At 43.6% G+C, this 25,659-nt stretch overlaps 1 protein-coding gene across 1 annotated transcript in view; it reads right to left on the bottom strand.

Annotated features, from left to right (window-relative positions):
- SPECC1L (sperm antigen with calponin homology and coiled-coil domains 1 like) overlaps positions 1 to 25,659 on the bottom strand; it is a 114,611-nt gene that overhangs the window by 42,619 nt on the left and 46,333 nt on the right. Inside the window, exons 4-9 of the mRNA XM_055119046.1 lie at positions 21,718 to 23,345; positions 19,894 to 20,101; positions 11,601 to 11,674; positions 10,364 to 10,539; positions 7,427 to 7,590; positions 5,019 to 5,110 (exon numbers count right to left, since the gene is read on the bottom strand). Of these exons, the coding sequence (XP_054975021.1) occupies positions 5,019 to 5,110; positions 7,427 to 7,590; positions 10,364 to 10,539; positions 11,601 to 11,674; positions 19,894 to 20,101; positions 21,718 to 23,345 (2,342 nt within the window). The remainder of the gene's footprint in view (positions 1 to 5,018; positions 5,111 to 7,426; positions 7,591 to 10,363; positions 10,540 to 11,600; positions 11,675 to 19,893; positions 20,102 to 21,717; positions 23,346 to 25,659) is intronic.

Raw genomic sequence — 25,659 nt, 5'->3', positions numbered from 1 at the left:
TTCTTATTAGAGCATGTCATGTGATTAGTAACTTTAATACAGACAGATCCCAAGTACCCTCTACCAGTTTTCTCCAAGGGCAAATTTACAGTGTCACAACCAAGATATTACACGGATATAGTCCAGAAATGGAACATTTTGATCGCCAGAAAGATCCCTCTGCTAGCCCTTTTACAATTATGTTTCCCTCCTTGTCTTCCACACATGTGGTTGCCTGACTTCTGGCAACCACAGATGGTCTGAGAGTGAGCTGGCTGCCGGGCTTAAAGAGACATGTCAGGATCACACACCAGCCAGCAGGCTCCGAGTCTGTTCCTGGCATAACTGCTCGAGAAGAGCCTCACACCTTCACCGCCAACAGCCACTTGCTCAGACTCTCAGACACCCCTCTGGACGGCCAGAAGTATCCATCGCAGTACCCAAACTCTCGCAGTACCCAAACGCTCAGCTTCATCTTCTGCCACCTCTACCTAGTTCTCAAATATCACCAAACCCTGATTTCCCAGAATGTTTACCATCTAAGTGCTTTTTCCTCATGCTTATTTCCCCAGCTTCCCCCCAGACCCTTCTCATTAAGCTGATTCCTAACTATGGCTTTCATACACCCCAAAGGGTCTGGCTTCTTTATGACCTTACCAACACCTAGTATTGTCCTCTTTTAATTGAGCCATTCTGAAGGGTGCATAGGGGGATCTCAGTGTGAATTTAATTTTCATCTCCCTGATTACTAGTGATGGTGAACATCTTTTCAAGTGTTTATTGGCCCATATGAATCTTAAGTGAGAGAAGAAATTTTCAAGTACTGGGTTCTATGTCTTCAACTAAGAAGACATACTTCTCCCAATGTGTGTGTGTGCGCACATGCGTGTGTGTAGTGGATGGGGGCAAGCCAGGGAAAGAATCTAAGACCTCATGCACACAAAGCATATGCTCTAGCTCTAAGCTACCTTAAATGTAACAGGCCCTAACTTCAAGTCTGTCCCCCCAACTCCTGAATTCAGAAAAGACTTCATTTAGGAGAAAGGAAAGGAAAGGGGGGAAAGTCAAGGAAGCTCCAAGATTATGGAAATGGTGCTCTGAAGAAGGACTCCCTGAATACAAGTCTTCTGGCAGGTAAACGGCTTGTATGTGTATTCTCTTCTCAGAAGTGTGGTTTCTCACCAGGAATTACTTCAGGGTTTAGCTATCCCACATGCTTCTGGATCTCAATGGTCCTTAATTTTTAAGATCATTTAGGAAGTCAAAAATCATTTACTCCAGAGCTACTGAATTCCACTTTAAGGGAATTAAATTAAATTTCATGCCCCTTTGGGGATCTCTGAATACTCCAAGTATTTAAAGGGGTTCTCCATGGTGGCTGATGAAAGCGGTAATGATTTCCTGCTATGAACTCTTGACCGAGGAACTTTCCTTTCCTCAGAAATCAGAGGATTTACCCTACGGAGGCGCAGGCTGGCATCTGATCAAACCCTTACAATGCCTCTGCAGATGTTTAGACAGACCCGTTTATCTGCACAGCTCTCTCCTTCCGTGAACCTCGCCCTTCGAGTTCTCAGACTGTTCTGCCCAACACTGATCTGTGTCTTTGGTGGTCTAGCTGGGGGGTCACTGGACTCTTCTTCTTCATCATCTGGACACCACCAACAGGAAAAATGTAGGTGCGGTCATAAGGTTTATCTTACTTCCTTTCTTTAAGTTTTATTCATGGATTATAGTCTTGTCCTGCCCACTGTACGAAATCTGGAAATCAGTACTTCCTATATTTTGTTCAGCATTCTAGTTGTGGTGGCAGAATAAATGAGTCTGTTATTCTCTCAAAGCTCAAAGTGGAACTCCCACACCGGAAGTAGAAAATCTAGCAACCCCAATCCTGGGCTCTACTTCCCCAGAGATGCTTCCTCACTAGGTGTGGCCTGGGGGTCTGTATTTAAAACCGCTCGAGGGGGCCACAGAGATAGCTCAATGGGCTCAGGTCATGCTTTGCATTCAGGAGTTTCTCTGAACACTGCTGGGCACTACCCCTGGAGCCCTGAGAACTACTGGGTGTGGCCCCAAATCTAAAAAGTCAAATAGGCTCAGGCCAGAAAGAACCTGAACAGATGGGAGCGCAGGCTTTGTGCGTAGGAAGATCCCACCTCAGGCACTGGGAGTGCCCAGAAGGACAGAGCCAGGAGAAGCCCGAGAACCGTAAGGTGTGACTCCAAACAGACATAAGCGGGGCGGAGCACCAGTACAGTGGGAGGCCTTTAGTCTTACACGCGGCTGACCTGTGTTCAGTCCCAGGCACCCCTGGGGTCCCCTGAGCCCCACCAGGCATGCCAAACACAGAGCCAGGAGTAAGCTACGGGCACTGTCAGGTGCGGCCCCCACCCCTAACAAAAAATAATGGTTCACGTGATTTTTATGCATCGCTAGATTGTAGAAAAACTGTGTTAACTCATCAAATATTAAAAAGCTAAGGAATCTGACCAAGTGCTACTACTTTTTTCAAGTCATAGAGACAAGAATTTATACCTCCTTTTCTTACAAAAATGTTACAAAATGATGGTTTGTACATTAAACTTCAAATGACAAGTACAGAAAAACTTTGCCTTACTGAAGTACATTTTATTTTGCTCTATTTATATCTTTAAGTCTTTAGAAAAGGATTAATAGAGCTTATAAAAAAGCACAAAATACAGATGTAAGGGAGACTTTGTTGTCCTTTCATCTGTTCTGAATTGGTGGGGAGGATTGTCCAAGCAGTGCTCAGAAGGAGTATCCAAGCAGTGCCAACAACAACAATGCTCAGCCTTGGAGGGTATAATCCTGGGGCCTGGAGAGGCAGTGCTGGGGGCAGCCGGGTTTGGTGGCACTCTGGGTTCAAATGAAGGCCTCTGCAGGCCAGACATGCACTCTAGCACTTTCAACTACCTCCCTGGTCCTCTGCTTTTAAAGGTACAACAGTATCTGTGCAAATGCATATGCAAAGTCTCTAACTTACAAAACTATAACTGCAGTGAGGTACGCTTTCACCTAAACTTTTCTTTGGTTACTCACAGCCACGTGGGAAAATTCCACGTCAGCTACTCTTTCCCAAAGGGGCTCAGTATTAATGGAACAACGACTGCCTACTCTCTGGTCCCGCCACTTCGGAAAGGCAGGACAACTTGTGAAATCTGTCTGCGACAGGGCAGCAAAGCTCTGTGCCAGGCACACATTCTGCCCAAGGAGTCATCCTTTCCTGAATACAGGCCTGTGCGTGCGCCCTCCTTCTCTGGGACCGCCTAGTGATTTTCAAACCAAACAGTGGAAGCAACACTGTCCCGAGCTCTGAGCCTAGATCCCAAGAAGCTTATTTCCACTCCCTATTTCTTGAAGCCTGAGCCGCCCACTGTACAAAGCAGAGTCAGAGACCAGCCCACACCGAATGAATCCAGGCAAAGCCAGTCATCCCAGAGAACAAGAAAAAAAATTAAATGCTGTCTTAAATCACAAAGTTCTAGAATGATGTGCTTTGCAGGAGAGGCTGAGACACGCCAACAGAGTCTTCTACTCAGAGAGCTGTTTCATACAGCACTCAAGAGCCAAGTCTCTGGAACCAGAACGTCCAGGATCAAATCCCAGTGCTACATCCTCTTAATTGTATGACCTTCAGCAAACTGCTTACCGCTTCTGGGGCTCAGTTTCCACACATGAAAACTGAGTAAGAATAGCTTCAATGGGCCAGAGAAATAGCACAGCAGGTGTTGACATGGATTCAATCCCTGGCACCCAGTGCTGTCCCCCGAGACCACTAGGAGTGATCCCTGAGCACAGAGCCAGGAATAAGCCCTGAGCAGTGCAGATATGAGTCAAAAATAAAAAATTAAACGAAACAAAAAACAGGTCCAACATGCACAGACCAGTGACCTATGTGCTATTCCTGGAGCCAACTGCAACTTCTTCTGGCAACAAACAGCTGAATTGAACAGATGCTTCTGAACCCCACACTTGAGAGCTTAATGGACTTGAGCAGACTCCCTTTGGGGCTGCATCACACACTGTCTTGACTGTGTCCCAGTGCTCAGGTCACAAATTCCCCTCCCCATCCTTCCACGAGTCCCTTCCTGCAATACAAACTTTGGGGAAAGTCATATCCGAGAGAGATGTCGTGAGGATTAATTAAGTCAACTATGAAAAGCATCTGGAGGGGGCCAGAGAGATAGCACAGGATGCAGGGCACTTTGCCTTGCATGCGGCTGACCACAGTTTAATCCCCAGCCTCCAACAGGGTCCCACACAGCATGCCAGGAGTGATTCCTGAGCACAGAGCCAGGAGTAGCTCCTGAGCACCAATGGGTGTAGGCCAAAAAAAAACAAAACAAAAACATCTGGAACGACTACTGAACCTAATTCTAGCTCCTTGGTTCAATAGCTGTTAATAATTTCTATTATCAGAGATCTTAAGAATTATACAATTTGGGCCAAAGTGATAGCACAGTGGGTAGGGCATTTGCCTTACACATGGCTGACCTGGGTTCAATCCCCAGCATCCCATATGGTTCCCCAAGCACTGCCAGGAGTAATTCCTAAACGGAGAGCCAGGAGTAACCCCTGAGCATTGCTGGGTGTAACCCAAAAATCGGGGGAAAAAAAAGAAAAAAAAAGAAAAGAAAAGAGGGGCTGGAGCAATAGCACATCGGGTAGGGCGTTTGCCTTGCACTCGGCCAACCCGGGTTTGATTCCCAGCATCCCATATGGTCCCCTGAGCAAAGCCAGGGGTAATTCCTGAGTGCAGAGCCAGGAGATAACCCCTGTGCATTGCCAGTGTGACCCAAAAAGCAATAAATAAATAAATAAATAAATAAATAAAAAGAATTACACATTTTAACATTTACATAATTCATCCACTAAGGGTGTCACGATATGTTAGAGGAAAAATACCCCAACTCTATGTACCTCACCCACCCACAGGAAACAGCAATGGCCCTAGGACTGTAGGTCTCCGACTTCTAGAAACTGAGGTGCACCTAGTCTCTGAGTTAACAAGCACGTACCTGCATGGGGGAGACAGCTGCAGCAGGAGGGGTTTTCATGGGACTTGGACTCAGAGGGGTTCGAGGAATTGCAGCTGCAGCAGGGTTGGGCACTGTGAAAACAAGCACCATGTAAATCATGAGTGAAAAGTACAGGGTGGCATGACCAGTGTCCCTCTCGGGCTTCCCAAGGCCACGCTCAGCTGAAAGCCCAGGGGACCAGCAGCCTGCACAACTTCGGCCACCAGGTACACCCGCGTACGTCACTGGAGCAGCTGCTTTTCTTTCCAGTCCTTCATTTTTGCTACTTTAACACACAGTTTGAAACGTACCACAAACCAATAAACATTCAGAAAATTCAAATGGGGCACACAAATGAAATCAGGCGTATCACAGAGTGGGGCAAGGTGAAGCAGATTACCATGGCCCTTTAAGTCTCTGTTTTTTTTTCCCCCAAAAGTAATTTTTTTAAAGTTTTATTATGTTTAACACTGCATTTTGAGTTTTTTTTTTTAAATTATTGAGATGAAATTCATAAAGCAGCCATTTCAGAGTGCCCACAAGCGACCCCTGGCAGTGCGTGGGGAAGAGACATGGTGCCAGGATCGGAAGCAAAGGTCAGCATTTGAACCTCATGGACTAGCCCTCCGGCCCCCAGATCCAGACCGTCTTTAAGCAGCTACTCTCCTTTGCCTCTCCCCAGCCGCCAGTAGTCACCAATCTGCTTTCTTTCCTGTGGATTCACCTTCTACATATTTCACACATACAAATAGCATCTTAGGAGATGTGTCCACTTTGGTGTCTGACTTCCTTCACTTCTAGGTGATATGCATTTCAGGGCTGTATCCTGTTATGTCCGAGTAATGTCCTATTGTACAGATAGGCAATATTCTGACTACCCTATTGTCTACTGATGAACATTTGGGTTGTTTCCATGTTGGCTACTCATATCAGTCAACATCTGTGGTGACTGGGCTATCATGAATAGTGCAATAATAAATATTTATGTACAATCACTAGTCTGAATACTTGTATTCACTTGTTTTGAGTATATAACAAATGGAACTGCTAGATAATTTATTTTACAGAAAATATTGCTTATTAGGGCCAAGAATATAAGTCTAATGGTTGGAGTGCATGCTTGGCATACACTGAACCCCAAGTTGTACCCCAATATCACAGGATTCCCCCTAGCTCCCAGTATTGCTGGAAAGATCCAAAACCAAACACTCACCCTCTTCAATCAACAACAAATGAAACATCTAAAATATTTTTTAAAAATATGATTTTGGGGGGCTGGAGCAATAGCACAGCAGGTAGGGCATTTGCCTTGCATGTGGTCGACCCAGATTCGATTCCCAGAATCTCATATGGTCCCTGAGCAGTGCCAGGGGTGATTCCTGAGTGCAGAGCCAGGAGTCACCCCTGAGTATCACCAGGTGTGGCCCAAAAAAGAAAAAAAAAATTTGGTCTGCTTTTAAGTCAAAGAAAGCTAATTTGGGAATAACCACTAGAATAAAACCTCTTTGAACTCTATTCTGATTAGAATATATACTGATTCAGAGTGAATCAGAATAAAGTTTAAAGTATTTACACACGAGGAGCCAGAGAGATAGTACAGTAGGTAGGGTGCCTGTCTTACACATGGCCAACCCAAGTTTAATATCCAGCATCCCACATGGTTCCCTAAGCACTGCCAGAGAGCCACCCCCAAGTACCAAGCCGGAAGTAGCCACGGAACACTGCTGGGTATACGACCCCCAAATCAAAAGTAACAAAGAAGGAAGGATTTTAGAGTGGAGTGGTGCCACCACTGACAAAAGATTAAAAACTGAAGTTCAAAGACAAGAGCTTGATTTTCGACACAGATGTTCAGAGGGCTAGCGCATGTGAATATCAAGTAAACATTTGGATATATAAGCCTCAAGTAGTTAAGAAGAAGGAAAAGATAATTTCAGTCATGTATCTGAAAGATCTAAAGCACAGGTGTGTGTGAAATTACAGGTATGTGCAAAGACATGTCTATATATGAGATTGAGGCACAGGTCTGAGGCCAAGATCTCTGAAACTGAAGCGATCCCAAATCTATTAAAATTCACCTCAGAGTAAGACTAACTCATCAAGACAGTATGAAATTTGATGAGACTTGAGAGAGTAAAAGAGTGAAAAAAATTAGTAAATCAGGTAAGAGAACAAAAGTAAGTATATAACACTGCCTGCCCTGGGCAGTGTTGAAGAGACTACCTTGGGGTCTGGGGCGATAGCCTTGCACATGACCAACTAGGGTTCAATCCCAAGCACCCCACAAGGTTCCTCAAGCCCTGCCAGGAATGATCCCTGAGCACAGAGCCAGGAATAAGCCCTGATCATGGTCAGGTGTGGCCCCCAAACCAAAAACCAAACAAACAACAACCACCAAAAGAAATTACCTTGAGATGCACTGTCGAAGGACTTGATAAGGGTTTTTACCGTAGGGGTTGGCTCAGAGGAAGTAGAAGACCTTCTACTCAGTCCCATTCCTTGCCTTAAGGCTGCCAAATCTCTCTCAACAGCGTTCATGTAGTTATACACCCGGCCTCGCTCTTCCTCTTGCCTGAAAGCAATTCTCAAATGAGTCTTTTTTAAAAATACATGTAAAAGTAGACCTTTCCCTTTCCCAACTGAAAAATTAAGAAGTATCAATTTTTTTTAAACATAGTATCAGTTGAGCTGAGCAAATGACCTGGTCTAATACTATCATTTGATTGGTAAATGCCAGGAAATTATATTAAATTTTTTATATCAGGTTATCCTAAGTAGGTTAAACAACCATCAGATTCCATTTTCATCTGAGTGCAAGGTGAAGACATCAGTAAGCAATTACCAGTAAAACGGGAGGCAGACTGGCCAAAGATCTTAATTCAGAGCCGGGAATGTGCCATGCAGCTGAGCAGGGCTGCCTTTCCCGGGAGCGCCTGGGAATTCCCGGGTACAGGAGACTTGACACTGACTCACTACGCTGTGTGCTGTGTGCAGACACAGAGGCACAAAGAAATTAAACCGAAGCTCGTTCTCTTTCAAAACACACAACAGGGTGGCTGAAGTGATAGTACAGTGGGTAGGATGTTGGCCTTGCAGGTGGTAGACCCAGGCTTGGTCCTGGCACCCCGCATGGTCCCTGGAACCTGCCAGGCGCCTGAGCCCTGAGTACCGCCAGGTGGCCAGGTGTGGCCTCCAAACCAAACCAAACCACAACAAAAACCCACAAATAACAACAAAAAAACCTGATGTGATCTGCTATCAAGAAGGAGGGAGGGGTGGGGTGGGGAAAGGCTGTGTCTATATTAGTAACATGAGTCTCCTACATCTTGATGTGATGGACCATGAGTCATCTGAGAAAATCAATTCCATCTCATTTCTGGCCAGTTCTAATTCACTGAGCTGAGTAACACAGAAGTTTTAATCTGGAATGAGATCACAGCTGCCGAGTTGGCAAACGTCACGTAACTAGCAACTGAGATTCTGAGTGCACAGAAAAGTAAGCCAGTCCTTAGAAAAACTTGTTTCTAATAGCCATTTGGTTCTTCTAATGGAGACTGCTCCCTTTTCACTTCTAAAAATTATTGTGGGGGCTAGAAATGTTATTCAGTGATAAAAAAATATTTTTTATACGTGGGAGGCCCTGGGTTTAATCCATAATACAGCAGAAAGGAGGAAATAAAAGGTATTACAGGACAGTTTAAAGGGAGGGAGCACATGCTTACATGCTTTGCATGTAGGAGTCTCGGGGCACCGCCCCACATGGGGTTCCCAGGACTACTGAGAGTAGCAACCAAGCACTGCCAGATGTGACCCAAAAGCAAGCCACCAAAAAAAATTAAAATTTTTATGTGGGTTACATCTACTGAGACTTGCTGTATTAGAAATTAAAACTAAGAAATATTTACAAATTAGGCCTCATTACCAAAATTTTTATTAAAATATCAATAAGAGTAATAGCAGTGATTTTTACACTTCAGTATATCTAATAATATCCAGCTTGGCAGGCAACAGCTGGACTGCCAATTCTTCTGTATTTAATGCAATATAAAAAAGCCAAGATTGAACTGATAGGTAGTTGAAAAGAGAAAGGCTATTCCAATGACATTTAAGTAAATAAAAAATGAGGCTAATTATTCTTCAATGGTACACCAAAATGAAAAAAACAGCAGTTAACTTAAAAGTCTAGTGTTATGTGAAATCTAAAACCAGAGGAACAAACTTTTCCTTCTTTCATAAAATCCCCTGATCTGTCAGACTTTGAATGATCTTTTAACCCGATGTGACTGTGTACACATCAGTGATAGAGAAAATACCGGCTTACTCAGTTACTCGAATTTTCTAAATATTGATACCTGACATTATATAATTTATTTGAGCTTATCAATACATTAGCTGCTCTACTATCGCTCCAGCCCTGAATTTGTTAATGTTTTAATTAACATTACAATAATATCATCAGGGCAATCTTTAAAAGTGGGAAGATGTCTATCTCACAACAGATTTACTCAAAAAACAAATGTGATCTCACTGAATACTTTCAGTTTACAATGACCTCCCTAAGCTAGGGAAGAAAAAAAAATCTACAAGCATGACTACGAAAAATGACTACCAAAAAATGGCTACAAGCATGACTGAAGTGAAAACTCCAGTGAATGAGAGAGAAGAATTCATTTTGCACTTTAAGTCTCTAAAAAACACTGCTGAAGTTTACTCTCCACTGTCCTTGGCAGGCACAGCTCATTCAAGCCTTAGAGCCCTAAACACTAAAGATTTTAAAGGTTAACAAACTGAGTCTCGGGGCTGGACCAAGATCAGATAAATAGTAAGAAGCAGAACTGAACAGGACTCTACATCCTTAATCCCAAAACAGGCCGGAGAGACAGTACAGTGGGCAGGGTGTTTGCCTCACACATGGCTGGCCCAGGTTCAATCCCTGACATTCCATATGGTCCCCCAGACACCTCCGGGAGTGATCCCGGAGCAGAGAGCCAGGAATAAGCACTGAGCACCACTTAGTGAAACACCAAAACAAAACAAAAAGTGAAGGGCTGAGGAGAGAGAAGAGGATGGAGAGAACTACAATGTACCCATGCGCCAGGAATCACTCTAGCCCTTCTATGTTGTTGATTATAGACACTGACAATTCCAAGCATCCATGCAGATGTTTAGATGCACTATTTAACAGGGTCAGAAAAACAGAAAAACTGAGGAATTTCCACTAGATCCAAACTCAGCCATATTAATGCTGAATCCCATGTTTTTCACATAAAACCTTATCACAAAAGTGAGACTAAAGTATTCTCCATTGACATAAAGGGGACAAATGTAGTTTTCCCTAAACATACTTGCGAGATTTTATTTCTTCCAATTCTTTTGTGAGTTTCTCATTTTTCTCTTGTGCCTCGTGTAACCGGCGCTTCAGATCCCCAATCTCCTCTTGTGCTTCAGATTTAATGTCGTTTGCAATGACCACAGCAGTCTGAAGATCAGCTTGAAACTGCCGCCACTCTGCAGATTCTTCCTATAATAAAAAACTAAAATTATATTTCCCAAAGAGAGCAATGAAGACTTACTTGAAAATAATAAATGTGTTTATGATCAGATTCTTATAGTGTGTGTACTTTAAACTGAGGATTGATTTTTTTTTTACCCCTCAAGGAAGTGTTATTACCCTTTACTAAGAAGTAATGAGTTATCAGTGAACCTGCTCTGAATGAGGAAAAGGAGTCCTCAACAACGCTAAATGCTAAAAAACTCTCTCCTCCGCACATACAATTTCAAAGTGAGTCCTATAAAAATAAACACATCGCCCAAAACTTATAGTGCCTTACCTCTAAAACCTCAGAGAGTAAATAAATTGTGTGTGAACCATAAAGATTTTACACGAAAACTATAAATACCCTGACATCAAAAACTAATAGGAAAAAAAAATCAAAAGTAAAGGAAAAGGAAGAGGAAGCCCAAAGAAAAACACTAAACGAACCGAGGCAGACAGAGTCATACAAGGAGAGGAGTTTAGGAATTACTTGGTCCACTGCTTCCCACAGCCAAGGAAGATTTGGTTGCAGCTGGGTGGGGAAAGCTTCCCAGGGCATCTCACCACAAAGCCACAGCTGCACCACATCAGAGCAATTTCCTAACCCCAAGAAGGCTACCACAGCGACTGAGGCACAGCCCCAGTGACGAGATTAACTCTCCCCCACCTGCTACCCTGGAGCAGCCCTGCTGCTAGGAAGCCAATCAAACCCAAAGACTGAAAGCATCCTTATCATGCTTCCCAAGCTTTTATCACTGAGAGCTACTACATGTTCTTTTTGAAATTTAACACCTGGTTCCTCAATCTACTCTCTCCAGAATCTAAACTCATCAGCACTAAACTCATTCATTCTTCCATGTGGAATCTAGTGCCAGTCCAAAATTGGGGATGATGGCACTTTTTTTTCTGCCGCAAATCCAGGGGGTCAATATAATAATTGCATCTGGAGTGTAAGATTAACGATATCAGGGCCAATTTACTGCACTACTCTCAAGTTTCATGGAACTATGCTTTCTAATGTGATAATACATGAAGACTTATCCTACCCGAAGTCTCCTGTGGAGTGTCTTGATTTCTCTTTCCATGTCATGTTTTTGGTCCTGGAGCTTTTTAACTGTATCTGAAAAGACCACAAAAATTTAAGAATTTAGAGCTATGTCCAAAACTAGTAGTATAAAGGAGTACATCAATTTGACATTTTTAAAAAAGCCTTCCCGAAGACGCTTTATTGTTTTGCTATGATCGAGGGGCGGGGGGCGGGGGGGGGGCAGGGAGAGGGCCCACACTCATTGGTGTTCAGGTGCCACTCCATTCAGTGTTGGGGAGTGGGTTCCTGTGGGGGCTGTGCGCGTCATGCTGGGGATCAACCCTGGGTTCCTGCATGCACAGCACACAATCTAATTTGCTGAGCTATCTCTCTAGTTCCCGGCAAACACTACCTGGAGGAGGAGGGATACGCAAAACCACTGATGCTTAGGGAAGGGAGGCAGGCCCCTGGCGCTAGGAAGCAGATGCTAAGATTCTACATGCAAAGTATGACGAGATTAACTTTTGAGCCACCTTCCCAGGCCCAAGAATTTGTCGAAATTGTTTTGTTTTCTGGGTCACACCCAGAAGTACTCAGGGTGTGCGACTGGCTCTGTGCTCAAAGATCACTTCTGGTAGACTCGGGAAGGGGAGCAATACAGGGTGCTGGGGGGTCAAACCCAGGTCAGCCGAAGGTAAGGCAAATACCTTACTCACTCACTATACTATTTCTCCAGCCTCAAGGTGTCTTTTTTTCTTTAAACTTTCTTATGATCTCTTTTTCTTTTTCTTTGGTCTGAGGGTCACCCCTGGGAGCCCAGGGGTTCCTTCTGGCTCTGAGCTCAAGAATGACTCTAGGTGGTGCTTGGGAGACTATCTGGGGTGCTAGAGATTGCGGGCTGGCCGCAGGCAGAACAGGTGCCCTTCCTGCTGTACTATCTCTTCAGCCCCAAGACTTTTTCTTTTTAATTCAAAACTTTAGAAGAAAATAAGGAACACTCAAATCAACTTTAACCAATATTACTAAGAGAAATACTAAGTTTAAGTCACAATTCCTAGATTACTCCCTCCTTCATTGTCTCATTCTGAAACAAATAGTTAACTAAAATTAACTGCTAGAAACAGACAAACTATTGGTGAATAAGATTACCTCTATGAAAGTGTAAACTTTTAATCTCAAGGATATTTAAGGTATTTAAATACGAGGCCTTTAAAATGAAACAGATAAACTAAGGTGCATGACAATGAGAGAAGCAAGAGTATAACACTGGGAGAATTATTGCCTAGGATTGTTCGCTTAATTATTCCACATTAACTCTTGTCAGGGATATCATAATAGACTTTTGATGAGGCGTTTCCTTCTTATTAGTAGCAGGAAATGTGACATAGTGAACACCTGGGTACAATGATATATGCAATTTAAAAAATCCTTTGGGGCCACTAGAGCGGGTAATGTGTTTGTATTACACACAGTCAACCTCAGTTCAATCCCAGCACATGGGTCCCAAGCACCGCCAAGATTCCTGAACACAGAGCTAGGAGTGATTCCCAAGCACAGCTGGGTGTAGCTCAAAAACAACAGCCCCCCCCAAAAGATTTCTTTTAATAAAAGGCTAAATTATTACTTTATTTTTAATAACTGAATGATTAAAGTTCAAAACATAAAAGGAAAGTACAAACAGCTACAGTTCTCCCTACGCCGCCACAGTAGAATCCTCCCCAGTTGTGTTAAATAAAGAAACTTGCTCACCACTGGCTGCCTTGGAAGAAACCATCTGTCACTTCCCCATTTCATGGGTCTCTAGCCTCAAGACCCTAAACATGACTAAACTGATGTTTTCCTCCTGCTTCTCCAGCATTTTCAGCAATGTGCTGGGAGAAATTTGTGACATTACCCCTCAAATTTAATGCCATTACATTTCTCTTCTGCTCTTTATTCCCTTTGCTATCGCTGCAATGGCCCGGGGGCCGTACACATGCCTATGTAAGGTGAGGTGCTTTCAGACTTGGCCCAAGTGCTCATCAAACACTTTTAGTTGGGCTACTTATACATGCTTTTACTGTGATGCTCGCCAGGGGTCAGATACTGCAGCTGCGGGCCACACACATCTGGCTGGGCGACACCAGAAACAGTGCTCTGCTGTAGCACTCAGTGTGATTTCCCAGCAGCACAACTACCAATACTGAACCTGGCACCCATGGGCGGCACTGGGGAAGAATTCACAGCTTTACATGCACGAGGCAGGTGTTTATGCCAATGAGCCATCACACACACACACATACACACACATACACAGAATCTTCTTATATCTTAAAATAAATGGAATACATTCACTCCAGGAACAATATGAAACTCAGACTATATGTTTATTATAAATATAATTTATACTTACTAAAGTCAGATAAAAATAATATGGAAGGGGTCTGGTCAAATGCAGTAAGCAGTAGTTGACCATTAGATAACTAACTTCCTCTTGTAGTCCCCAAACTATTCAACAAGGCTGAGGTTTGGGCCAGGGAGGTAACTCAAAGGACTAGAGTCCTGCTTTACAAACAGAGGTTTGCTTTGCTTTACAAACAGGGTTTGATCCTGGGTACCGTACCAATGGGTCTGGCTCAAAATTAAAAAAAAAAAGTGCTAGAGACTATGAAATAAAAAGCCATTACCTCCTTCCTTTATTCACTGATTTGACAGGAAGGATAGAGAAAAAATATACAGCCCCTACCCACTTAGAGAGAGATCAATTTTGGGGGGTATGTTAGAGGGGATGGCAAGGAACACGACATGGGGGTACCCAGGGATTACCCCTGGCTCTGTGCTCAGGGGTCACTCTTGGGGCACATATGCAGCCTAGGTGACTGAATGGGGTCCAGACACCTGCAAAGCAACTGCCTTACCTATTATACATGCTCTGCAGCACAGGACAGCAAATCTGGCACTGAGCTAGCAAAGGATGGTGTTTCTATACGCAAAGAGTTAAAACTTGTAATATACCAGCTACTTACATCTAATTCAGCTATAAACTCAGGGTGAAATGGACCATCCATATCCACTATAGATAGGGGCAAGCTAATAACCAAGGTAAACAGGTAAGTCTAATACCTACCTTCTCCTAATAACCCTGGATGTGAACTATATCAAGGTCTGGTGATATTAGTGACCCAGATAAGGAGCAAAGATAGACACTGAAAGATGGAGTTGGAAATACTGGGGGTTATACCGTTAAATTATACCACACCTATTTAAAAGCAAGAATTGTCAAGACAAGCAAGAAAGTGGGGGGGAGGGGGATGTGTAGCCTATTCTCCACTGAACACTGTTTTCCTGTTCTTCTGGTCATAAAGAATTCACCTTCAGACAAATGAAGCAACGCCAGCAATGCACTCTGAATGCACCTGGCTGCAGTTTCCCAGTGTGAGGGACACTGCCATCTACTGACTTCAACTGAAACGCAAAACTAAATTCAAAGAACAGAACTACCACAGTCTAATTTTTAAATTACAAATTATAATTGAATTTCACACTGACGTTTTTATTCTAGAAATCAGTTAGACTGCTCTTAATAGTCAACCTTGCCTATTAAAATACATAGCTAATACATAAAAACATACGTACATTAAAGTACATAAAAACTCTTTAATAGGCAACTGCCTATTAAAATACACAATTCTGGCTGGAGCGATAGCACAGCGGGTAGGGCGTTTGCCCTGCATGGTAGCTGACCCGGGTTCAATTCCCAGCATCCCATATGGTCCCGGGAGCACCGCCAGGAGCAATTCCTGAGTGCATGAGTAACCCTTGTGCATCGCCAGGTGTGACCCCAAAAGAAAAAAAAAAAAAACCAACTTGTTCAGTAAAATTTTTGCATGTGCTATTAAAATTCTTCAGTTCTAAAATACCTACTTGTTCTTCCGTTTTACTTCTCTAGAGATTAGGTATATATTCATTATAAGCATATTTTCCTCTATATCCCAGGTATGACAATAGCTGTTTTCAATTGTGTTCACTAAATATGAAGTCAGATCCTTTTAGGGTAAATGAAGAATGATTACTAATAGGTACAGGGTTTCTTTCTGGGGTAATGAAAAAGTTCTAAAATCAAATTGTAGGGTGGATACTAAAACATTCCAGAGGGGAAAAAGTATCAATTTTTCAATGAACACTATTATTAAGTCCCTTTTATGAAGTGCTGATTTGACATCAATTCCAAACTCAAGAATTTTCCAGGAAAAAAGTAAGCTCCCATGAGAATAAGGGGATACAAAACGACCAATGTAACACATGAAACTTGTTCGGCCTGCAGATGGCTCAAAGGGCTGGGGTGCATGCTCTGACTGAGGGAGTTCTGAGTGCTGCCCTCGCACTGCACAGTCCCCCCAGCACTGAAGCAGGAGCAGCTCCCAAGTACCACTGGGTGTGAAGAGCTGGGAATCTCTAAAAGTCAGCATCATAGAGAACTGACTTGTTTTACTAGATGTGATGAACTGGAGTGGTAGCACAGCGGGTAGGGCATTTGCCTTGAACATGGCTGACCTGAGTTCGATTCCTCCATCCCTCTCGAAGATCCCAGCAAGCTACCAAGAGAGTATCCTGCCCACACGGTAGAGCCTGGCAAGCTCCCCTTGGCGTATTCGATATGCCAAAAACAGCAACAAGTCTCACAATGGAGACGTTACTGTTGCCCGCTCCAGACGACATTGTTACAGTGCTACTAGATGTGATACAGTATTACGAGTGTCTGAGGCAAATGTTTAGGAGCTCCATGCTGAAATATTTAAGACTTAAGTACCAATATCTACAACTTACTGTCAATTGATTGAGTCAAGTATATATATATATATATATATATATATATATATATGTACACACACACACACAATTTGTATGAAGGTTAACACTGCAAAATATCAGTAATGTGTCAAACCAAATAGCAGGTGCTAGCTATACTATTAGTTTCTCTGCATACTTGAGTTTTTATTCAAAATGTTGGAGAGAAAAAAATTTCACGGCTAATTTTTAAAATTTTTTGGTTTCTAGGCCACACCCAGAGATTCTCGAGGCTGCCTCCTGATTCTGTGCCCAAGGGAACCAGATGGGTACAGGAACCTCGGGAAGCTGCTTCCAGGGCAAGCACACTACTGGCTGCACCATCGCTCTGGCTCCTGAACATTCTCTTTAGTCAGGATTTCAGGCTTTTTTTTTTTTTTAAAGCGTCAGGGATCAAATCCAGGGCTTCCCACAAGCTAGGCAAGTGTTCTGCCACAAAGCTACACCCTCAACCCTAATTCCATTTCATTTTTATCGAAGAATAAACTGCACCCCAGGCCATCTCTTTTCTGCTAGTATACTGATTACTACAAGATGGTAAATGCCATCGCAGGGGCTGGAGAGGTGGCAGGGTGGGTGGGGTGCCTGCCTTGCATGGAGCAAACCCAAATTCTATCCTGGGCACCATCAGGAGTGAGTCCTGGGTGCAGGACCAGGAGTAACCCGAGTATCACCAGGAGTGGCCCCAGTTCCGCTCCACCCCAAAGTCATTCCGTTATTTCTTTTCTTGTTATTATACTGGTTACCACAAGATGTCACTCTTTCCACATACAAATCAAAAATCTTACAAGGGAAATGTTATTATGGCTACTAAATGGAAAATATGCATAATAATCTAGAAAATTATAGTCTCTCAAGAAAATAAAATTAGATAAATCTTCTTAGTTAAAACATAATCAAACGCAATTACATATAAATATATTCAAATTTTTTAAACTTTAGGTGAAAAATTAATTCATCTCTAAGACACACAACCCCAGTGAGCTACTTTTCTATCCAGATGCCTGAGAATGTTCTAAATAACCCGGGGAGTCAATCTACAGATGCTGGACCAATGCTCTAGAGTCCCAAGTGTCTAAGACATATTTAGGGAGCCTATAAAATGACCCACTCTCTGGAAGAAAGAAGAAACAGTCCAAACCTCCCCACCTGTCTCTACAACACATGGAGTCCGGGTGGTGCTTCGTGCTTCACCTGCCGTGTCAATCTCCCGTGAGCCAACGTCAGCACTTGGGAGCAGTTATCACAGATATCAAGTCAGAGAACCTCATGTAAAAATCCTCCTGGACATCACTAAAGTGTATTACAACTTAAAATTTAACATCTGAATAATCTGGATGAAGAACGCTTTTTAAAAATTTTTAATGTACTACAAAGAATTTAAAACTTACCAAAAAAAAAAAAAGTGAAATATGTAGGTAAAAAACCATAAGCCCTTTACTCAGAATCGCCTAGTTGGCAAATTATCCATCTGTTTGACCATTTACTGTCTTCTATCCCTGCCTGTAGCTTATCTATCCATCCTACTTCCTTCCCTCCTTACCCAAATTTTTTCTTGAACCATCCTAGAATATATGCATAACCTTAAGTCCTAAATATAGTGTTGTTCTAAGAACAGAAACATCTACTATAAACACAGTATAGTTGTGGACTTCAGGCAACCATCTACTTTGTTACAGTGTCCTTTAAAGCAATGTTTCTTAAACTTTTTCTGATCACTGCTCCTTATAACCTTATTTTCCTCCTCTGACTTCCCTGAACCACCAGTTGGCCCTCTGGTCTCATGCCATGCCCCCCACCCCCCGCCGCCCCCATTTCTGTGATTTTCATTTGTGGCCCCTTGGAATATTCTGAGGGCCCACAAGGGGCCATATGGCCCATGACTGAGAACTGCTGCTTTATAAAGCAATGTTCCCCTATAGAACAATGTTCTCCTATAGAACATTCCCCTATAGTACTAGACCAAACTTTAACCATCGAGTCTCCTTAACCAACTTTGATCCTAAACTTTCCGTAGCTTTTATCTCTTAGCAGCACTTTGGGGGAATCAACCACTCATGTTTTTGCAAACCACTTTTTAGTTTTTGTCTGTCGAATGAATCCTTGTGATTAAATAAGGTTATTACTCACCCAGAATACGGCCTAAACAATACAGTGTGCCTCTATCAATGACATAACTATCCAAAGTGTTCCCAAATTTTTCCACTGTATTAATTTCCTCATTTACAACATAAGTATATCAGAAGATATATTAACATTTTCTAGATATAAATGTTCTGTACTATGCAACTTTTTATATGTTTAAAGTAAATTATATAAGTTTTTTTAAAAAATTATTGCACATTCTTAAAATTATTGCACAATCTTAAAATTCCAGTTTCAATGAGGAGATCATAAAATTGTCCCAATACCTGAATTCACCTCCATGCCTGATGCCATCTCTGCAAGCCCTGAACCATCCCCAAACCCTCTGGCCCAGCAGGTTTTTAGGTGAGAAGAGTACCTCTTCCAGGCCGGAGCGATAGCACAGCGGGTAGGGCATTTGCCTTGCATGCGGCCAACCCGGGTTCGATCCCTGGCATCTCATATGGTCCCCCAGCACTACCAGGAGTAATTACTGAGTGCAGAGCCAGGAGTAACCCCTGAACATTGCTGGGTGTGACCAAAAAAAGCAAAATTAATTAATTAATTAAAAAAGAAAAAAAGAGAGAAGAGTACCTCTTCCGCTTGGCCCCTTCTGTTTCTGCAAGCCCTCCTCCACACCCAAAACAATGCAGCCATACACCGGTTCTGTTCCAGCCACTCCACACGTCTGAACAGGCTGCTAACCCTCAGGGTCTCACTCCAGACCTAGCCTTCCCGCCGTGAGCCTTCCACCACCACAGCTTGTCCTGCTACATGTGAAAATTCCTCCCAAGCAGTAGTACTGGACAGAATTTGATAGCGGCAAGAACAGAAGCCTGGTACAGCGAACAGCAGACTAGATCTCTGCTCAGACTATGTGAAAATTGACGTTCATCCTTAGTTCCCACGAAATGTTAAGAATAATGAAAAACAAGGGAACTCAGCAGTGTCCAAGGGAAACCGCAGAACAACAGCCCTCTTGATGTAAACAAAATTAAGACCTGGAGAGAAATTTACTCAGTTTGAACAAAACTTGATGTAAAAGGATTAAAGAATTAGTTCAAATAACTGAAGGAGTGAAGGAATACAGTAGCAAGACACAACAACAAAATACTGGAAGCTGAAAACCAAACAGATGTGCCTGAGGACAAAACACAGAACTTCAACAAAAAACACAAAATGTCAACAAACAAGTGGATAAGGAAGTCGTGGTTCTCTCTATCATAAGCGTATTTCTCCCAGTCAGCTGTGCCACTCCCCTTGAACTACTTCACTGATTATTTTTACTTTGTAACTGAATATAAACTACCCCAACATGTTAAGAGGACAGAAAAGAAATAACAAGTCCCCTTCTCACTTACTCTCTAAATCAGAAATAATGAGATTGTCATGAAGTTTCACAGCTCGATGCTGTTCTACTTCATCTTCAAGTTCAAAGATGGTTTCCTTCATGTCACTCCGTTCTGTCTCTTTTTCTTCCAGTTCTGATCTTAGTTTTTCTAGAGTCATATTCAAGTCTTCAATTTGTTTTTTAGCTTCCTCTTGGAAGGCTCGATACTCATCTTCTACCTATGTAAATGGATGATGCACATTAGAAAAGTCAGTAGTTCTTAGATCCATTCTGTAACTCAGGTAGATTTTAAAAAGTGGGAGCTGGGGGGATGGGGTGGGGGGGCACAGGAGGGATACTGGGATCATCGGCGGTGGAAAATAGGTACTGGTGGAGGGATGGGTACTCGAGCATTTTATGACTAAAACACAAGCACGAGAGTTTGTGAGTCTATAACTGTACCTCATGGTGATCCACCAATAAAAAAATTTTTTTAAATAAAAATAAAAAGTGTGAGCTGATAAGCATAAACTAAAACTACCAGTGCATAACTGTTTAACAAGCCTTAAAAAAGTGCTCTACTGGGTCAAGCGATAACACAGCGGTAGGGTGTTTGCCTTGCACATGGCCGACCTGGGTTCGATTCCCAGCATCCTGTATGGTCCCCTGCGCACTGTCAGGGGTAATTCCTTAATGCAGAGCCAGGAGTGACCCTGTGCATTGCCAGGTGTGACCCAAAAAGCAGGGGGAAACAAAGTGCTCTGCAACAATGCAGGCAACATACTCGAGTGTCATTTGCTGTCTGAATCATGACGTAATCTGTTGCCCTCTCATGACATCAATGACTAGAATTATTTTGATAGGTCATTAAATAACCAGATTATTTATGCGGAAATTTTTGAAATTTTTTCCTCCAAAGTTTGGGATAAAGACATAAATTTGATACGTGATGAACATGTTCTCCCACCAAAATGGTATCTAATTTGTCATAGTTTCAACATCAAATTGAAAGTGGGAACAAGTGCCTGGGGCCAGGAGATAGTACAGGGGTGAGGGTGCCTCAGACGCACTGGACCCAGGTTCAATTCCTGGCATCGCACAGTCCTCAGAGCATCGCCAGGTGTAGCCCGGTCGGTCCCCAGCACTGCCAGAGTGCCCCCAGCAGCTTCGTGTCTTCACCTGGCACGGAACTGCCTGCCCAGTTGGTGAGAACTGCTGGTGGAGCTCCATGCGGGGTTTGGTGGCTTGGAAGCCCACCCAAGCCATCCCCTCTCCCCAAAAGGTGGGAACACATTTTCAAACGTTGTCATTGCATGTAGATTAGTTCCCTTCAACACACACGCTCTAATACATAATAAATAAGAAAAACTGTGTCTTTTTGAGTGATCTTAATAAGAAAAAACAGTCTGAATTACTTATATTTTGGCCAAAGACTTACTATTGTTTCTTACTTTAAAAAAATCACAGCACGGGCTGGAGAGATAGTACAGCATCCAGCACCCCACAGGGTCCCATGAGCACTGCCAGGAGGAGTTCCTGAGTGCAGAACCAGGAGTAACTCCTCAGTATCACGGGGTTTGGCCCCAAAACAAACAAACAAAAAAACAGAACAAAATAATAACTGCACTGGGGCTGGAGATATAGTTCCCTGTGTGGTCCAACAAGCGCTGTCAGGAGTGATCCCTGAGTACAGAGTCAGGAATAAGTCTGAACACTGCCAACTGTGGCCCCAAAACAAAAACAAATGCCAAGAAAACCCTCCCCAAAGCAACAACAAAAAAGATCCAGCCAAGGACATACCACCCAAGTGATACTACAACGGTGTGGCTGGCGGATCCGGCACACTTCACAGTACCTTCGCAATGGCATCCTGCAATCGGTTAGCGTCATTCCGTGTGTGGGCCAGATCCTCCTGCAGGCTACTCGCCAAGGCCTCTGCTTTTTCCTTGTCCAGCCTGACGCTCTCCAGGAGATCCTGGATATCGGACTTGTCCCCAGAGTTGTGGATGGAGTACAGCTCCGCCACTTTCTGCTTTTCGTTCTCCAGCTGGGCCTTCAAGCGATTCATCTCTATCTGGTCACTGGCGACGGTGGCCTTGTACTCCTCTAGCGTGGCTGCCAAGGCCACTTTGCCCTTCTGCTCAGACTCGATGATGCGCTCCAGGTGGTGATTGCGCTCTTTGAGTGCCCCTATCATTTCTTGGGCTTCCTTATTGTCCTGTTCGGCCATCTTCAGAGTGTTGCTTAAATGCTGCTGGACACCTAGGAGTTGCTCTCGCTCAAAGCGGGCGTTCTCAGCCAGATCCATGTAACGCTGCTCCAGCTCCATGTAGCGTCCGCTTTTTACATCTTCATCTATGACGTAAGAAATGTGATGCTCGTCCAAAAGGGAGCGGAAATACTCGATCTGCCGGCTAAAGTGCTCCAACTTATCACTCTGCTGACATAAGGACTCCATCAGAATAACCTTCTCCTCCCCGAGTCTTTCGTTTTCGCTGTTCAGTTCCTGGGTAATCTGCTGCAGATCCGCCAGCTCTTGCAGCGTTGCCTGAAGCTCTTCGCTCGTGCTGTGCTGGTTCTCCTCCATCTGGTGTATCCGTTCCGTCAAGCAAGCAACGGACACTTCACTGGCATTCCCGCTGCTCCCCTTCCGAGAGCGCTCGATGCTCGGGAGGCCTTCCGACTCCGAGGATGATGGCGCGTCCAGGGCGTCATCACTCGACGTAAGGGGCTGGTAGACCTCACTGCATTCACTGTCTAGATTGTCCATGGAGTTACTGTGCTGGTGGTCCATGAGGGTGTTCTCATCCTGACTCAAGAGATCCTCCACGGAGCCAGGGGCCGAGCCTTCTACGGAAGAAGTCAGAGTCCCCCCACCATCACTCTGGTTGCCGGGCGTGATTTCGGGGCTCAGAGACTGGTAGCCAAACAGTTTTTCAGAATTGTCCAACCTCTGCTCTAGGGAAAAGCCCAGAGCGTTCAGCCTGTCCTTCAGCATCCTGTTTTCATTCTTCAGCTGATTGAGCTCTTCACGGATGGCAGTGTTCTGTTCCTGCAACTGCAGTAAAGTGGACTCAACATCAGTAGGCTGATGCGCAATGATGGCTTCCTTCTCCGACTTCTCATCGCCCTCTGAGTGATCCTCATTAATGCCCAGCTGAGCACGCATGTCTCTGAGTTCATTTCTCAAATGCAAAATTTCCACATCTTTAGTTTTGGCCAGTGTGAGGAGATCTTTCACTTTGGCTTCCAAAGCAGCTTTGTCACTGATCTGATTGTCTGACTTAGACTTGCTCATACGAACGTCACATTCCGTGGCTGTGCGACTGCGGAAGCGCTTGGCCAATGCCACTTCGTTAGCTCCCTGGCCGGCAGAAGGTAGCTTTTTGCTCTGGTTTAGTCGGGTACGTTCACGCAATCTTTCTCTAGTCGAACTGGATTCTTTACTACTGGAAGTGTTCCGCTTGGCTGAAGAACTTGTGCCTGCATGTCAAAATAAAGAATTTAGGCCAGCACATAAGCAATATTTAAAATACGTAATTTATATCCCAGATATAGTGAAATTAAGATCCAGGGATGTACATCTTCATTTAGACTTTAACTCTGAATTAGAGGTGGGATACTCTTAAATTGCAGTTTAAAAAGGTTTTTAAATTTTTTGGGGGGGAAAAAAAAACAAACCATGTATACTGAATTTATTGAACACTCTTTTTTTTTTTTAACGGTGCCAAAACTTCATGTGTGCAAGGCAAGTAATCTAACACTGACCTACAGCCCCAGTTGCATATATACTTCAAAAGAGTAAATCTTACGGAATGTAAAGTGTAAGGAAAAGACAAACATTAACAGGAGCCCTAAATTAGTGCTTTAAAAAGGTGGCTCAGTGGTAGAGCACATACCTGGCATGCGAGAAGCCCTGGTTTGATCCCCAGCACTGCCAGAGTGACCCAGTATCCCGGGTACACCGGGTACCATACAGTATCACATCCAGCCCCTGCACTGACATCTGGCCAAGAATCACTGGTGATGCCCGAAGATGGCCTGAACACCGTTTGGGAACCCCTCCACTACCAAAAAAAAAAAAAATAGAAAAAGAAAAAAAAATTTTTTTTTGGTGGTCACACCCGGCAATGCACAGGGGCTACTCCTGGCTCTGCAGTCAGGAACCACCCCTGGCGATGCTCAGGGGACCATATGGGATGCTGGGAATCGAACCCGGGTCAGTCGTGTGCAAGGCAAATGCCCTACCCCCTGTGCTATCTATCGCTCTAGCCCGAAAAAACATAATTTTTAAAAAACCACTCAACCCTAATATAAAGGTAGCCAGCAGGATAATATTTTAGAGAATTATGACTAGTCAGGTAGCAAACTAATTATAACAAAAAATGGCAGAGGGAGATTACAGGAGATTAAAGAGAGAAAGGCAATCTTCAATTACAAAAATCTAAGAGGGGCTGGAGCGATAGCACAGCGGGTAGGGCATCTGCCTTGCACGCGGCCAACCCAGGTTCGAATCCCAGCATCCTATATGGTCCCCTGAGCACCGCCGGGGAAAATTCCTGAGTGCAGAGCCAGAAATAATCCCTGTGCATCACCAGGTGTGACCCAAAAAAGCAAAAATAAATAAATAAATAAATCTAAGAAACCTAACAAAAAAATATGATCAAAACAAATGTTAAGAGTGCTGGAGCAATCAGCATGTGGCTGACCCTGATTTGATTCCCGCCACTCCATATGGTCCCCTGGGCCCACCAAGAGTGATTCCTGGGTGCAGAGCCAAGAGTAAGCCTTGAGCACTGCCAGATGTTAAAAAAAAAAAAAAATCCACAAAAAATTAAATAAATGCAAGAAAAAATTCATACCACAGAACATCAGACAAACAGTAGCACTGTAGCACTGTCATCAATTTGCTCATCAATTTGCTCGAGTGGGCACCAGTAACGTCTCCATTGTGAGATTTGTTGTTACTGTTTTTGGCATGTTGAATACGCCACAGGAGTTTGCCAGGCTCTACCGTGCGGGCAGAATACTCTCGGTAGCTTACCGGGCTCTCCGAGAGGGATGGAGGAATCAACCCGGGTCGGCCACGTGCAAGGCAAACACCCTACCCGCTGTGCTATATCAGAAAAAGTCAATATATTCGGGGAAAGGGCAATACTATTGCAGGTAAGCACTTGCCTTGCACGTGGCTGAATTGGGTTCAGCAAAAGCCTTAACTCCTCTGCTATCTCTTAGATCCCATAAACGCTTTTAGTTTTAGCAGCCCCAGTGCCCAGCAACACTGGTGACACAGAATTCAGTGCAAGGCCTGGCGATACACTGGAGGACATTTCGGTGCTAGGGACAGAGAAGGCAAAGCTGGGCTGAGAGAAAGTTCATTACCTACTCCACGGGCTAACAGTCTACCAAAAATAAATTTGCTACAATTTTGGGGTTTGCTTCATTCTTTATTATAAACTCATGATTTTAATGTATTGGCTTCTTTCTTGCCTAGTACAAGAAGCAAATTAAGATAGCAGCATCTCTGGATTGCAGGATCAGTTAATGGATGGACTCCATCAGATCTAAAAACAAATCGCCCTTCAAGAGTAAGAATGAATGAATGACTCTGAGTTTGGGCACCAAAGGTGCTAACACCATGGACAGAGATGAGCAGGAAGATGTACCACTTGATGAATAACCACCAAGACAGAAAGGGTTTTAGTTGGGGGAGGAACCTGAATCTGTCCCAGCAAGATTCTCTATCCAATGACATCTATTTTAAGCAAGCAGAAAGAATGAAAAAAAAAAGAACATG

This window comes from Sorex araneus, chromosome 11 (genome assembly GCF_027595985.1).
Source record: "Sorex araneus isolate mSorAra2 chromosome 11, mSorAra2.pri, whole genome shotgun sequence".
NCBI lineage: Eukaryota > Metazoa > Chordata > Mammalia > Eulipotyphla > Soricidae > Sorex > Sorex araneus.
This window is presented reverse-complemented; position numbering and strand designations above follow the sequence as displayed.